We start from the raw sequence: 18,121 nt of genomic DNA on the forward strand, positions 1-18,121 counted from the left end.
CTCTCTCTCTCTCTCTCTCTCTCTCTCTCTCTTTCTCTCTCTTTCTTTCTTTTTCTTCATTCACGAAGTAGCACCAGCGTCGCTCGTATACAAATCGCAGCTCACGTGCTCCCCTCGTCGGTACGCCAAGTGGCACGCTCTCGTGACTTCGAAGAAATGATTTGCACGAGCGCGCCTCCACGAACTCCCACGCCTCCGAATAACTTTTTCGATCGTGCAACTTGCCTCATAAACGGAGGTGTACGTATGTACGTACAGGAGGGAGAGGGAGAGAGAGAGAGAGAGAGAGAGAAAGGGAGAGAGAGAGAGAGGGAGAGAGAGAGAGAGAGTGGCCTCACCCACTCGATTACGACGTATTCGATTATCATTTATATCGATAACCGAAGTTATTGATAACTGATTAATTGAAAGATTAATTCAATTGAAATCACAGACAATGAATTTTATCATTTCTATATAAAATATTTTAAAGGTTCGCCAGTTGAAGATACATAAATTAAATTTTAATAATAATAATAATAATAATAATAATAATAATAACTAGACGAATTTAGTATAAACAATGTGAAATGATTAATACGTTCGTCCTAAAAATGTGTGTAATATTATACGGATTTATAATTTGTTACGTAATAATTAAATTCAATAATATCGTGAATTGAAGAAATGTGTTATTTAATATGATACAAGATAATTAAATAAATAAATCGACGGAAAATAATAGCACAGATTTAAAATCGCTCCTACGGTAACGTCAATATCTATCGGTTTATCATACTTAACGCACACGCAGTCTATTGAATATTAAAAAAAAAAGAAGAAAAAAAGAAAAAAAAAAAAACAGAAAAAAGTTTGATAGACATATGGGAAGTTGAATTTTTCTCGTAACGTACGTTAGAATGTAACACACAAGCATGGCTTGTAAAATAGGTATACCCTGTCAACTTTCTAAAATGTTAATAATAGTTAACGTAGTGTCATTAGAACGGTCGAACACACCGGGTGCTTTTAAAAGCTTTGTGGTGATACTGAAACAGGTTGTTTAGAATTTATGAAATTTTGATCACCGCGAAACTCTTAATTATCGTCAAGCTTGGAAACCTTTCGTTTTAAATCCTATAAAATATTCAATCAAATATCAAATATCTAATTTTTCATGCTATCTAAAAAAAAAAAAAAAAAAGAGAGAGAAAAAAAAGAAAAGAAAAAGTATACTTCTAATATAATTAAAAAATTTCTTTTTTTCGTACGAAACAAAACCGGAAAATAAAACCAGTTCTCTTGAATCAATATATTAAAAATAATTTATCTCAATTCCATTTATCCAATTTCTTGATATTACTTTAAAATAATAAAATATATTCGTCGTTAAAAGGAGGAGTTACATTAACGTCGCGTTTCAAGGAATTCTGCCTTTAATACTCTTCCGCGCTTTTTGAAATTTGCCTGATATGTGTATGTGTGTATATATATGTATATGTTTATGTATAATATAGATATATGAGTGTACTTGAGGTTCGAGAAAAGAGCACGTGTCTTAACGATGCACCAACTGGCATGACCGGTTCGATCAAAGAAATCATTCGCATATGCGGGCACGTTATCGTGACCGAGGTTATTCGACCGCGCACGAACGATAATTAAGTCTCGACACACTCGAAGGCCTCTAAAAGAGCCTCTTCTACCGCAGTCCATTCTAACCTTTGCTACTACTCTTTGAAAATGATTATTATGAAAATATTCTTTTCAAGTAATCCTTTTAACGTATAAACGAACAATCGGAAAAACTTCTCATTATTGCTATATATTAATATTAATAATTTTAATATATGTGCGTGCCTGTGTGTATGTGCTTATATTTATTATTCATAAATGCTCATATATACGATACATGAATATCATTAATTTTTTAATTAAGCAATCGGTTAAAATCTCGTCATTTTTTATTGTCTATCGTTCAATATGAAGTACTTACTAATTCGTACACTCACGTGTTGGACTTAATCCTTTGTTGGTTGTACCTATGATGAAAATCGAGTAGCTCGTCCACCAAGCCAGCCTGCATCATAGAATCGACTCTTTGACTCAGCCGCTCATCAAGAATTTTCTGTAAGAATTTCGAAAAATAAGAGGCTCGTATTATTAATCACTCAGTTACCGGACAGATATTATCTATTAATGAAAATTCCATCGACCGATTACAAAATTTTGTAAATGTCGATGGTTTTTAATCTGCGCAATAATTACAGGATTTTTAGACTTCCTCTATTTCTCCTTTTCTTTATCTAATATTCAAAATCTCACCTTCCTTTCGACGATCAATATAACAAATCAGGATTTATGATCGACGCTTAGATTTTCGAATTAATATCAAACGAGTTGGCAAACCCGTTTTAGTTAGACGTTATTAAATTGTCAATGTGACTAATGACGAAATCGTAAAATTCGTCATTATTCAAAGTTCTATGAAAATTATGGGCAAATTTTTTCATTTCATTTATGTATACATGTTATAAATGGATTATAAGAATACTACGACCTCCCAGTTAAGAATTACGTTTATGGTACTTCCATAAACGTGGGTAGAGTAGTGACTCGATGAAATGGAGATGTTCGACAACGATATTGATGACAAACGTCGTTTAAGCATCAGCGACGTAACGACACCGTGCAAGATAAATATTCTCGATATCAATTAGAAACGGACATGACAGTTAAGACCTCACGACTACGAATTTTTGCTTCTTTCTCATCGCACTCTGTTTCTAAAAAAGAAAAAAAAAAGGAAAAAAAAATAAGAAGAAGATAAAGAAAAAGAAATAAAAAGAAGTGGAAAGAAAACGAACGGCCTCGATAGATTTCAAAGAGTTTTACTATTATCTCTCGCAGCTATGTATACGACCTTGCTAATAGCAAAGACACGTTAGAAACGTGTCCTCGAAATTGTCAAGTGTAAAATTCCTGTTCGGTCGAGCGTATCGTCGATCGAACGCTTGTAGAAGTATAAGTACGTATGTGTGTAAATTTTACACAAGCGATACATCACTTCAACGTGCTTAGATTTACAAATCCGTGTACTTGCTGCCTCCCAAAACGGTCAGTTCGCCGAATTGCGAATATAAAGAAGATTTTCTACGACGCAGAAGTCGACTCGTCGAGAAACGAGCCGATCGATCGAAATCATCCGAGTCACGGTTTGTTCGATGGCAAAACTATTCTAAACGGATCGCGATCGAACGTCCTAGAGCGTGCGAGTGAGACGAAAGAACGTTAGAAAGTGAGCTAGGAGCGAGGGCTTCGTCAAATACAAACGCAAGGCGCGCAAACAAAGCATAGAAAGCGAGTTTGCACGCGTGTGTCGCGTTTATATGTACCTAAAAGTTAGCAGAGTCATGCTCAGGATAAATACCGTTCTATATTTAGTTTTTTTTTTTCTTTCTCTGTCTCTCATTATATACAGAGGACACTGCCGCATTCCTCGTTAACGCGCTTGGTATTTATAGTCGTGCGATCTCGATGTTCTACATGGAAAATTCTAAAAAAGGAATTACTATGTATATACAACATCCGTCGTGTCGTTATGTCACACGACTTAATTCCAATTAATGAAAAAGATAAAAAGAAAAAGATACAACGACGGGTTCTTTAGTTAGAGAAATAAATAGCAAGTTCGTACAATCAACAATATTTACGAAGTACTTACTCATGACTTTATCATTGATAGATATATTAATAAAATAGAAAGTTGATCCGTTAATTCGGTTATTTACGTCACCTTATAACATTAACAAAATATCGTACTATCTGAAATGGACGATAAAATGATCTAAAGGTTACTTGTTCGCTAAAAAGGAAAGAAGAAAAAAGAAAAAGAAAAAAAATTGATTTAAACGTTAAATCGTTTCGTTTAACGATATCGTTACAAGGAAAAATACTTTTAATTAGATTTTAGATTACCATCGATCGAAAAGTATCAACGAAATATCAATCAAAAAAAATGATAGAGGTAAGGATTTTTTAATAAAAGAAGTATTCAAGTTCAATAGAAAAAATAAGTGAAACGTAAAAAACGAATTTACTTGCAAGATGAGATTTAAATGCAAGATAGAGTCATAAGGAAGGCATACATTCGAACGGCAAAAGGACACGCTAAAGGGCACAGAGAAAAAGACAAGGAAAGGGTCCGTGAAGGACGGTATAGTAAAGCGAGAGTTGAGAATCGTTCTCACGCTCGTTCACGGTTAAAACGCGACCTCCGCAACCCGTTTTGGCTATGTTCACTTTAAATTGTATTTAAATGCCGGCCTGTCGACCCTACACGCGTGGCCGTGTTCGCGCGCGCGCAACCGCGCACTCTTTCTCTCTTATTTCCACTCACTCTCTCTTCCACGCGTTCATTCATGATCGAGCAGCATATACCGCCTCGTCCCTTAGCCACCATAGCAAACGATGACGCAAGCTGACCAAAGTCAGTATTTGATGATCGTCGTGATGTATATACGTACATATATAAATATACATACATACATACATACATATATATATATATATATATATGCGAGCTATCAAGATATATGACATAATTATGTATATATATATATATATATATATATATATATATATATATACGCACATATATGTTCATACATTCCTCTTTCTCTCTATTCCTTTCTATTTGCTCAGTTTTCTCGTCTACAAGACATAACTTCAAAGAAATATTTTCTACTCCATGGCATTAAAAGAGATATGAATAAAAGTTGAATTAGCTTTTAATTTATTTTATATACGGTAGATTTTAATTTATATTTTCAAATTCGATTGAATTTATAATTACGTTACTTTAATGTTATTTTTTTGAATTTAATTGATATACTAAGTGGTTATAATATGTATATAATTATACATCATACACACATACATACATACACACATACATGCATATATATATATATATAGACTGCTGATCATATTACACCGACTTAGTTTTCTTGTTATTTTTCTTACGGAATATATAATCGCAAATTAATTTTATCTCTCCACTTTCACGCTTTTTTTCGTACATATAACGATATGACGCGTACGCTTTACGAGCTTCCCAAGTGGCGTATACACTTTTACGTTTCTCGTTACGTAGAGCTAACACGTCTTTCGATCGATACATAAAATGCAAAGCGTCGACGCACGAAGATTGACGAGCCTCGCTAACGATGACCATTGTGAAGAGGCAGATCGATCAAGGATAAAGGACCTTTTGATTTCATCGCAAGAACGGCACCATTGAAAACTTGCTTGGCGCGAAATTCGAACGAGTTCCAATCGTTTCGAATGCTTTTATTCTCCTTTAAAAGAAATTTACTCATCAATTATAGGAAGCAATAGGAACTGTCATATGAGATATTTAAATATAAATTATATATCAAATAAAATTATAAATATAAATTAATATCCTCGAAAAACATTGACATTTTAATGCACGATTTTCGTATACATTTGCAGAAGAAAATGATGATCGTACCAGCTATTAAGTAAATATTAAAACAAAAATAATTGCAAAATTACCCAGTCATAAATTTTTGACAGAAAAATTTACGAAAATTTATTACACGTATTTTACTGTTGTAAATATTAATATTTTGTAATATATGCAATTATATAATAATGAGAGTTAAAATTAATAAATATTAATATATGCGTAAGTAATAATATATGCAATTAAGAGTTAAAATTATAAAAATAAGTGAAAGTGTAACTTTTTGTATACGATACGAACAGATTAATTAATCAGAATTTTCCTTTAAACGACAAATGGTCACTTCGAAAATGGAGGAATAAACCGCAGGAGTTTAACGAGCACTCCAATCATCGAAGTACCTTAGCGAAAATTTACAGTGTATTTTACAACGTGAATGCATTTTGGTACTTAAAGCCAAGCGGTTTGACACATCGTCGGCAAAGCACAAAGGTACATCCACTCGTTCTAATTATATCTTTTTAATAGTGGTATAGCGGGTCGCTTGAGAGCTCGATGACCGTTCGAAAGTGCCTCTAATGGAACCACTAATAGACGGGGTAGCTGGAAAAGTCATTCGTTAAATCCTCTTTTCGAAGCTCCTCCCCTATCTCACCTTTCTACTTTTTCATTTTCTTTTCTTTTATTATCTGTCATTAAATAGAATAAACATCAAATTAGGCGTTGTATAATTCTTTGATGACTATCCATCCGGTGAAACGCCACGTAAAACTTTGTTACCTAACCGACGAAGATCATACAATTTACTTTACTATAAAAGAGTCACATTGAAGAACGTTAGAGAAACGAAACTATTATAGAAAGCCTTCTCCTGTCTCTCCTTCTCCTTTGCTAAAATCAGGCCAAGGTCTTAACGTGGAGAAGGAAAAAGTAGAAGTAGAAGTAGAAGTAGAAATGGAAGGTTACGATTGAAGAGAACGACGAAGGGAACGATTCGTGTGACTTTTCACGACCCCATTTAGGATAACTTGCGAGTCAGAAGACTAATCGACCGGTTCGTGAAGGTTTCTCTCGAAGGACAAAATTAGCTAGAACCGAATTTATCGAAAGAAAAATTTTATCCAGAATAAACGATACGATTCTTATCTCCTGTCCTATCCTGCTTCGATTTTAGATTGACGAACGACATACGTTCAAGAAAAATGATACTTCGATGAAAACAGAAAAAGGATAAGGATAATTACCAATAGGATAGATCGGATTCGGACGTTCATTAGTTCCTATCCATTTATAGCGACGATTATCGATAAGTTCGACGGTCGACTCGATAATAAATTAAATTACGTTCGATCTGGATCGATTGAATGATATAAAAGGAATACCGAGTGTAACTTCGTTCGCTTGTGTATTTCGAGAATTTGAAATATATATATATATATATATATATATATATCGTATAAAAAATAAATGGCAATTACCAATTCTCAGAGATCATATCATATTAACAAGGTATAAAGAATATAAAAAAATTAACCAATGGAAAATCGAGTAAAATTTCTAATTAAAAATAATACCTAAATAGTTCTCTCTTGGTCCTTGTAGGAAATTTAGTAAAAATATCTAATTGAATCGTTAATCATTGAGCTCGAATCGTACTCGTCAGGAAAAAGAAGAAGAACGAATAATATCCGATATAATAGTCGAACTCCGCTGTAACGGAGCCGCGCGAATTAATTATACGAATTGGTACGCATAATTTGTTCGTCGAACATAGTGTCGTCGTTGTGTCCCCTATGCGTCCCGATGATATTCCGATGTCCTGTTACGATTATAAACGCTCGACGTAGTCCACGTTGTCGTCGTAGTCGTATCGTGGGTGTCTGTATCTACTTACACGAACGTTGTACCCAAGCTACCCACTTTTTCCACTGCAAATGGACAGAACGACCTTCGGCCGAATCAATGATCCCGTCTGGAGGTGAAAAAGTCAAAGGCGCGGTTTGGCAAGTGCACGCGCGTGCGTGAGTCTGTGCGTAGCTTGAATGCACGTGTGTGCGAGCAACACAGAAAGCTAGCACGATTAGATCTTGTAAACGGGACGACGAGTCTCGCTTATTTCCTCGAAATCGAGCGAGTTATCGTTATTGTTACAGAACACGAAACTTTGGAATTTCTTATTAATGTTTTTATAGATCGTCGCCAAAAAGCATGATAATTTTTCAACGGAGGTAATAACGAACGGTTTGATAAGATTTAATGGAATCGTTAACTAGAACGTAAGTTAGATATATCGAATCTATTGTAATGAATGAATGAGAGAGACATTTATAAAATGTTATAAAATTATATAAATGTTTGTATGGAAACATTTATTACATATGATAGACATTTACATTTGTATTTTATAATTACTTTATCTCTTCGATCAGATAATTAACGATCTATAAAGGAAACTTTACAGTATTACAATTTTCCTTTCCAATCTCCTTCATGTTATTATTCATTGTAATGAATAATTGATAACGAGTTTTTAATATTACGAGAAGTGGTTAGAATGATCCGAACATCTTTCTCGATTAATTTAAATAATTGGATTTCTCTTACTTATGTGCATACGTACTTACGTAAATACATACGTATGAATCATATTACTTCTGCAACACTTAGCAAAATCTGAGGGACGCCGAATTACGTGGGATATTTTGTTTTCGCTCGAAGCAAGCGAGTCAAAGGAGAACCGTGGTTTCTCTCGCCTACAATTTAGATAAATGGCTTTCCCTAATAATGAAACGTGCCGTCGGCGAACTACGTTATTCTCCGTGAGAACGCGTTGGTTTCTTTACGATATTCGATGCTACGAAATCGTAAGTGAACATAAATGAAATAAAGAAATGGAACGAAGGCAAAAAGAAAAAAAGAAAAGAAAACACGAAATACGAATGGAATTGTTCCACTAGAACGAATAGAAACGTTCTATATAAATAGAATTGCATAAACGTGATAAATATGAAATAAATCGATCCTTTATAAACCGATAGAATTTTGAGATCACAATCTCATATATCTATTTCCAACAAGGTAATTCGCATACGAAGATTAATGCTTATTAAATATAAATTTTATTAAACATTCTATATTATACGATTCTTTTGTTTGACGCAAGAAAATTAGATATAGATATAGAAGATTAATGTACGAAGTGCAACGAGGAATAATCGTCTCAAAAAAAAAGAAAAGAAAGAAAAAAGAGACGAAGAAGAAAAATAAAAGAAAAAAGTGCTTTTCCTCTACTCAAGTTTTTTGTTCAAAAATAACAAACGGCGAATGAAAAGTCTCAAGAACAGGTGCGTTCGCTTTATAGAGTCAAAGGATTAAAGAAAAAGAAAAAGAAAGAAAAAAGAAAAGAAAAAAAAAAAGGCGGCGTTCTAATAGTCAGAAAGATAAGAAGGACCGCGTGCTACGCGAGTGAGGTTACGCCTCGGGAATCCTGTGCCGTATTCTCATCGAAGGAAACCCTTTGCTTCTTTATTTTTGGCGGGAACTCGTTACGGAGCCTCTAGGTATAATATCTCGATCGACGAGAGGTATGAGAGAGAAAGAGAAAAAGAGAGAAAGAGAATCGATACACAGAATGAAAAGAGAAGGAAATAAAAGATAAAAGAGGAAAGATGCGATTTAAAAAGGCAGAGGCACAAAAGCGTTGCGACCCCAACCTCCATCGAATCACTTTTCTAAGAAGGATCGTCGACAGATTTTTCAAACCGGGCGCCATGAACGCTATCCCTATACGATTTTCTATCTTCGAGATAAAAGAAAACCGATTGCAAAAGATTACAAAGATGAATGAAAGTGATTTTTCATGACTTCTCACATATTTCTAATTTAACGATTGAAAGGATTTATCGATGATCAATAATGAAACAAAAATATGATGTAATAAGGAATGAAAAAAAAAAAAAACATTAATCGATATCATACGGATGAGTTAAACAATTCATTTTCTCGTTACATCTACACATTCTCTACCGTTATAAAAAGAAAATGAATAAAAGTGAGAGCGGACATCGTATTAACGATCTCTGAAGATTCTCTTTAAAAACAATGACAATAAAATAATTCGATATTCTAGAGTTATCTTACGAGAGATAACCGTAATAAACTTTAACGATCTTTCTTACTCTCGTCAAACTATCTATCTGCGTTTCATTTTCTATAAAATAATACAATTTTCTATAAAATAAATCGCATTACAAACTCTTTCTTAATGTTCGACTATCGTCACCATCTTTACGTTGGTACAATTTTTATAATTTACAAAATCTCAAAGATTCTTATGCTTTTACCTTATAGCAGCGTGTAACTTTGTTAAGGTTTTTTATTTATTTATTTTTAAATCGAACTGATTATTATACCATGAAATGTTTCGAACAACTAGATATTTTTTTCTAATCGTCTCTCTCTCTCTCTCTCTCTCTTTCTCTCTTTCTACTCGTTACTCGATACGTTTAATGTTCCACGTTAACACGATCATTCCAACTTTGAAAAAGAAAGATCCTATTAATCCGTTTAAGAGCAAACACGTTTAAGAGCTTCCTGAATTCGCTCGTAAATTCCCTCGTAAATTTCCTTGAAAGAAGCCCGCCGTGACGAAAAATCTTTACCCATATTCTATGGGAAATTACACGCTTTTTGGGCCGATGATCGATGAGTCTCTTTCAATTCTTTTTTTTTTTTCATTTTAAAAACCACATACATATAACGTATGTTTTAAAGTGTTAATTTTTGCATTACGTTGGTATCCACATTCAATTCATGCTAAAATCGAAGGTGTTAATTGAAAAGATAACATGTGACGGTTTTGCTAAATGAAATGTAAAAAGAAAATGGATAGAAAAGAGACAGAGAGAGAAAGAGAGATGGAAGAGAAAGTAATTATTTTCGAGCGAAAGTTAACGAACAGGGCCGAACGCGTAACGATGCTTATTTTCCACGTCCACGTCTTTTCTAAACGGCAGGAATCTCTCGAGGCGAAAAAAGAAGAGAAAGAGAAAGAGAAAGAGAAAGAGAAATAGAAAGAGAGAGAGAGAGAGAGAGAGAGATTATAAGCTCTCATCTCTCGACACGACATATCACGTGCGTCATGTGCTTGCTCACGCTTACAGCAAATTCAGCCGAATAAAAAGCTCTCGCATCTCTTCTCTCCCCTCTCTTTCATTTCCTCCTCTTCCTCCTCATCCTACTCGTACAGCAAACATCCCACCTCCTTCTCTGTCTCTCTTTCTCTTTCTATACTCCTCCATTGGTTCATTCTCGGTACGGGTTGCCGGAAATGCCGTGCGTGCCGCACTCTCTAAAACCACCGACAGTTAGATCCGTATGCGAAATGCAGCCAATAAAAAAGCAAACCGATATGCCCGGGAGAGGAAGGATAGACGACAGAAAAAAAACTGACGCCGGTTCGAACGAGCCAGCTCACTCGACCGCCAACGACTTGCTTTTGCTCGTTTACTCGCGCATATTCGCATCGAGTCTTTTCAATGTCTCTACCCTCCCCTCTTAAATAACCCTTCTCTTTCGACCATTCAAATTCGATTCCAGATAAAGTAAAGTAAGTACCAACCGAAATTATTCTTCAACTTCGAGAGCTATTAATCCGACTCCTCTCACTGTTTAATTAGACGCGTCGTATAATTTTTCTTCCACTCGCACACCCTGGACCAAAAGGGATCGGAGCTTATTTCGTTATTATCTTTCTTATAGGAAATATTCGAATGATGTCGAATTTTTTATCTTAATTTGTTTTGTTTTTTTTTTTTTCGTTACTTTTATGATCTAAAACATTTTAAAAAATTATTACGTATAAATATTTCGTTTAAATCGGACGTAAGAATCGAAAACGATTATTAGTTAATTAAATTTTCAATTGAATTTATCGGAACAAAATCGTCGATATAGCAGAGATTATATAATAGAGAAACAATAAAGAGAAGCACGGCATCGCAAAAAAGAATCGCTCCACGCTCTGTCAGTTCACCTTCCGCTTGGAGTTTTCCGCGCGACGCAGCTCGCTTCTCGCGGGCAAAGCCCTTTTAATTGCTCTAATAATAACACAGCTCGCACTCTCGTCCGTCTTAAAAAGCGTTCTACGCCTTCGAATCGTGGGAGGCGTGATCTAATTTTAAAAGACAACTCTCTCTCTCTCTCTCTCTCTCTCTCTCTCTCTCTCTCTCTCTCTCTCTCTCTCTCTCTCTCTTTTCTCTGCCTCTCCGTCTCTCTCTTTCTGTCTGTTTTTCTTTGTCATTGAAAAATGTTTCATTACTCGATAATTTTTCAATAGCTTTCGAACTTTGGACGGATAAGTCAGCGGTCATTTATTGTTAGAGTTTTTAACATATCGACAGCTTCCCGGATTCTGAGGTACCGGATTTGTCCGGTCTCTGGACTTCCTTGATGACTTTCTTGAAACCGCGATAAGTAAACGATAGAGTAAAGATCCTGCTGTAACCACAAATTTCTTTCTGAATGAACGATTCATTCTAATAAAGAGAGCATGCTTCTACATATCGAAAACGACATTCTGTTTATGGAGGACCTATTAAAAGAATGATCGGTCCTCAAAATACCATTGAAACATTTAAAAAGAAGTAACTTTTTAAGAAGACGAATAATCGAATAAAAGTTAACTCTTCGATCTTTATATATAAATACCAATTTAACACGTTTTATAAATTTTAAACAAATCGATATATCCATTTAATAATTACCCATAATAATTTTTACTAGATAAAAAATATAAAAGAATTCATACCATACTTTCCTATATAACATTAATGTTATTCGTGAAAATACTTTTAATCTTTTAAATGTCACAAAAAATATCTTAAAATAATTTTTGAATAAAATTTACAAAATCGAGTATTGATAATATTCAACGTATTAATCTTCTAAAAACTACTTTCTTTCCATTTAAATAAAAATTATGTAATATAATGTAAAAGTTGTAGTATTTCGTATACTAAAGATAACGTATACTTAAAAAAAAAAAAAAAAAAAAAAAAGAAAGAAAAAAAAAGACATTAAAAAGTACAAACATGGAGTAATAATTAATTTTCCAACGAAACAATAAGATACTTGAAACTTAAAAAATAGATAAAAAAAAAAAAAGAAGATTGCCCGGCGTTACAGAGATTGCAATCGTTATAAAAATCGATTTTTCTAAAAAAGAAAAAAAAATTATCGTTAAATAAATACTCCAAGATGGAAAATATTACGAAACTATAATAATAATTGATAAAGGATATTTAGAAATAAAAAGAAAAATAAACCGTCCTTGAGTATATACCATAGAAAGTCGTCCACCTACGTCTGGTGGTCGTTTACACGAAGAGTGCAAACTCCAACGAGTGGGTTTCGGACTCGGAAGGGCTCCATCGTCCTTCTCCACCTCGTAGTCTTCGTCGTAGTCTTCGTCGTCGTCGTCGTCGTCGTCGGTGGCAGGAAGTGACGACATATCCGACGGCGTTTATCTTCGACACGGCGTGTCCGACTTGAGCGTACAAAACGGCAGCTGTCGGCCAAGTGGCATTCTCCCGCGTAGAGACTTTAAACTTTGCGATTCCCGTTGCGTGCGATCGCACGCACGCACGCACGCTCTCGCAAATGAGAAAGAGAAAGAGAGATAGAGAGAAAGAAAGAAAGAAAGAAAGAAAGAAAGAGAAAGAGAGAAAAAAGAAAGAAAGAAAGAAAGAAAGAAAGCAAAGAGAAACGCGATACTCGAACTAAGAGGAAGGAAAAAGTTATGCCGACTTGAACGAGTAAGGGAAGAGAAGGAGAGGAGAAAGAAGAGGTGAAGAAGAAGAAGAAGAAGAAGGAGAAGAAGAAGAAGAGAAGGAGGAGAAGGAGAAGAAGAAGGGTTTGCGAAAGGAGAAAGGAAAAGGAGGCGACTGCCGGTCGTGCGGAGTCGCCAGATGCGCGGCACATTTTAATTAACGTCCAGACATCCTCCGAGACGAATGACCCCGAGCTCAGGGCCATTCGATGCCCCCCTTTTTCTGAAGAACGTACGACCCTTTCGTGTCTCTCTTTCCTTCTCTTTTTCTCTCTTCTTCTTCTTCTTCTTCTTCTTCTTCTTCTTCTTCTTCTCTTCTTCCTCCTCCTCTTTATTCTTCTTGAACCGATGAATAGGCGAGAATCGAGTGGATAACAGGAAGTCGACTCATTCGATCTTGATCCTTCTTCATTTATATTTCTTTTTCTTTCATCGTTGACAAATTTCATATTACTTCTATATTCGTCCGCTCTAAACAATGCTAATACTTCTAACAGAGAACATATGGAATTGTAATATCTAATAAATATAACCCTACATCCGGCTTTGTCTTTTCCTTTAAAGGGAGTCAACGTATCCGTATGAAAATTAAGTTTAACGTTCTAAGACATCAAGCTTCTTTCGTTGAATATCAATTGAGTTTTGGAACGGAATAGCTATGTTCTTAATCGTTGTAATAAAAGTTTTATAAAACTACCACCGTACGTTAAGATCAAGGGCAATATTCAAAGAAGAAATCAACAAAGCTCCAAAGAAAGATCTATGAAGAATTACAGATAAAGACAGAGTTCGTGTAAACAGGTTGTATCGCTCGTCTATGTAATATCTGGATGTGCAAACATCGGCGAACAGCGAAGTTATTCTTGATAACTTACGAAAATCGATCGCTAATCGCTTCTCAGACATGGCATTCCGTCGAATGCGAGAGAAGTGCTTGCTAACTATATTATTCAGGGACGGACGGCAGGGGTGTTCGCTTAAATCTATTATATGAATCGATTCCACGAAGCAATAGAGTTCACTTGACTTTTTGATGAATAACGATCAATCAAAGATACTTCCGTGGATTGATTTAAAAGAAAAGTTAAAAAAGATACAAGGGAAAAATCGCACGAAGCAGTTATTATCATTTGTTTTAGTATTACTTAAATCTTAAGTGCACGTGTTTACGTAGAATTATTAAGTACTAATAAATGTAAATAAATTTATAAAAAAAAAATTATGACAATGAAATTTCTTAATTATTTCCGCTTTAATATCCGTGCAAATAGTTAGTATAATAAAAACAATGTTTAATGTAATTTTTAATGTACTTTTTCTGTAAAACTGAAACGAAATAATTCGTGTATTAGAAGTTTAAAATTGAATTAGGGATAGACCGATGGGTTGAACAAAATCAACTTTGAATACTTATCATGTTCGATTTTTTATGGTTATAGAATCATAGTGATTGCAAAAAAATGTTTCAACGTCGAAAAATATCGTAGATGCGTCCCTGAGATTGCACAGCGCCACGCCACGGCAGTAGGTGCACGTTGGGATTACGTTGCCGGCGAGTCATTCATAAAAATAACGCGGTCGGCGCACGCGAACGCGTCTACTACTACTACTACGAGTCACATTCGGAGCTCGGCTTTGAAAGAGAGGAGAACGCGCTACTACTACTACGAGCGTCGCTTACGATTGTAGCGCGTAAAAACATAAAAATTCACGGACGGATGCACGGCCTGACTGAGAACATGTATGTGACTGTGTGTCAGTGTTCTCGTGTATTATGTATGTACATATATGTTATTTGTATATACATTGCAAGAGGAAGCATCAAGTGTTAATGAATCAACTCTAATCACAATCGTTTTCCTCTTTTCTATCATTTTTTAAAATACTTTTTCTATGGCCAAATATATTGTAATATAATTAATTAAAAATTAATTAAAAAATATATATATATAATATTAATTTGTTAATTCGATTATATATAAATAAAATATAAATTGTTAATTCAATTTTATATATATATATACATATATATGTAATAACATATAATTAATTAAAAAATAATTTTAAAAAAGTATATATATATTAATTTGTTACTTCAATTATATATATATATATATATATATATATATATATAATAACATATAATCAATTAAAAAATAATTTTAAAAAAAGTATATGTATAATATAATATTAATTTATTATTTCGATTATATATATATATATATATATATATAAAATATAATTTGTAAAATACGATATGTATTTATGATCTACGGCTTGTTATAAAAACCATGAAAATTATTTTATATTTAGATCATTTTGTATTTCTAACACACATCTTATTTCTTACCACACACATACACTATACTGCTTTATTTTATAAAGTAATTTAGAAAAGAATAAATATAGTAAACCGAACAGACAGTAAAACGAATGATTCAAAATGTCTTCTAAAAAACAAATTTATTAAAGTTTAAATTAATAATGATAGTTATGTAATATTACGTGCTCCATAGTAATAGACTATCTCTAAGATACAGTTTAATTCTTCGTAGAATTTACATAATTTTATTTGGCACTGGCCATGCGATAAGTATGTAAAATATGTACGGCGAAAGAAGATGTATCGTCGTTGCTGTCGACATTGTCAGCTGTTGGTAATATAGCAATGAACCGCCATTGTTAAATTTAAAAACTTTCGCGACAAATGATTTCTAGTAATACTGGTACTTTGTGCTTAGTTCGAGGAAACATTGTTAAGTAGATGAGAAAGAACGAGAGATAAAAAGAATTTCGAAGAAGAACGTTCTATCGTTCATCTCAATGACCACCATATCATTTTTTTTAGCTATCAATAGAATCATTTAATAAACGCAAAAGAACCGACATACTCACCGGATAAAGATCAGACCTGACAGTAATTGGACAGATTGCTCTACTGAGTGATATCTCAACGTAACCTTGAACTTCATAAAGCAACGGTACAAGGAACTTGGCTCGAGCGAATCACGTTAGAAGTACGTGCTAAAAACATTCAGGACGGATAAGACCGTACGAAAATGTTTCTAAAAATAACGATCATGGATAAGTATTCGCATAAATATGAAAAAAAAAAAATGAAAAAAAAAATAAAATAAATAAGTTGATACGAAGTTCGATCATTGAAAAATAATTGCAAATGAGAGCTCCGACCCGATCAGATAGAATTTTTCCTAGAAGATCGACTCAATGTTTCACGCAAGTCTACACGGACTTATGCCTCCGATAATAATTAGTATCCGCTCGATAAATTAACGATCGCGTCGCTTTATTTCTTTTTTATCTCGGAGGTCGTTTCTCCCTTTTTCTTTTCCTTTCTCGGCTTCTTCTTCTTCTTTTTCTTCTTCTTCTTCTTCTTATCTTTCCATGAATCGTTTCAACACTCAACGGTCTTAGTCGCTCATGATAGAGAGAAAGAAAGAGAGAGAGAGAGAGAGAGAGAAATCTTTTCTATATCGCAAGCTCTAGCTTTCCAAGCGGAACTTCGAGCTGATATCCCATCAAGGATAGAAAACGAAGCAAAAGAAAAGAGATAGATGGGGAGAGAGAGAGAGAGAGAGAGAGAGAGAGAGAAGTAAGGTGTAAAGTGATCGACGAACCGTAATTGATGGGAAGAAATAGAGTCTACTCAGAAAGGAAGTTTTTCTATAAAGAAGAAGATTCTAAAAGACAGAGAGTTATATATTTGATGTTCCTTCGAAGAAGAGAAAAAGGGAAAGAAAAAAAGATGGATGAAACAAGTAAATGTTTCAATCCAATTGTAACTACAATGTACTTTGTAGAAAGCAGGTATCATTGGAGAAAAAAAAAAAAAGAAAAAGAAATGAACAAAAAAAGAAAGATCGATTACATCAATTTCGTTAATACAAAAAAAAAAAAGAAGAAGAAGAAAATAGTATTCTTACTTAAATTCGACGACAGCACGATCGAATTCAGCTAAACCCGAGGGTGTTTCGTTTCGACGTTATAATTAGCGAGAAAAGAAATGATAAGAGAGAAAGGGAGATGATCGTTAAAGGAGGAAGAAAAAAAAATAGTTGCGAAACTTGGCGATATATCTTCAATTACGGGCGATGACGGAAAAGAGGAAGAAGTCATTTTTCTTCGGGTTACTTTGAGGGTTCGTCGCACGACACCCGGCCACGTCAACGACGTGGGTGGAATTACTCCTCCGACTATTATTTTAACTCGACCCATTTCTCTTTCCTCAAGACACGAATGCCTCCTGTCAACGAGAAATCGCTCGCACGAACTCCCACCGATTTAGAAAAGAAACGAAAGAACAAAGAAGAGTTATCAATAAGCATAGTTCAACAGTCTCTTGCTTTAATCATTTCTTTTAATATTTCAATTGAAAATTGATCGAGTCAAATTGAAACGTTTGATGTATTATAAATGAACGATTTATATTTGATTTTCCATTTTCGAATTTCAATTTTCGAGTTAAGTGTGCAATAAATTTCGTTTTTCTCGTATAAAAGCAGTCCGTTATGTAAGATTTTCGTTTGTTTTTTAATAAGAAGACATAAAGTTTGTATCATTCTACTATATATAAATCAGAGAGATACGGATAAATCGTCGAAGTTAAAAATGCCGTCTATCTTTTGGATATAGCATATGTATGTGTATACACATTATACATATAATGTGTGTGTGTGTGTATCTCGATCTTAAATCAAATATCAAAGTTCGCACAATCGTCGTAAAATCATCTGAACGATATAAAAAGGGTTATTATTAAATGCTCGGAACTAGAGATCGAGTTCAATTCGATAAACCTAATA

At 34.1% G+C, this 18,121-nt stretch overlaps 1 protein-coding gene across 1 annotated transcript in view; it reads right to left on the bottom strand.

Annotated features, from left to right (window-relative positions):
* Positions 1-18,121, bottom strand: part of LOC122633657 (tRNA dimethylallyltransferase) — a 103,684-nt gene that overhangs the window by 9,838 nt on the left and 75,725 nt on the right. The window contains exon 5 of the mRNA XM_043821800.1: positions 1,992-2,107. Within this exon, the coding sequence (XP_043677735.1) occupies positions 1,992-2,107 (116 nt within the window). The remainder of the gene's footprint in view (positions 1-1,991; positions 2,108-18,121) is intronic.

The sequence above is a fragment of the Vespula pensylvanica genome, chromosome 1 (genome assembly GCF_014466175.1).
Source record: "Vespula pensylvanica isolate Volc-1 chromosome 1, ASM1446617v1, whole genome shotgun sequence".
Classification (NCBI taxonomy): domain Eukaryota; kingdom Metazoa; phylum Arthropoda; class Insecta; order Hymenoptera; family Vespidae; genus Vespula; species Vespula pensylvanica.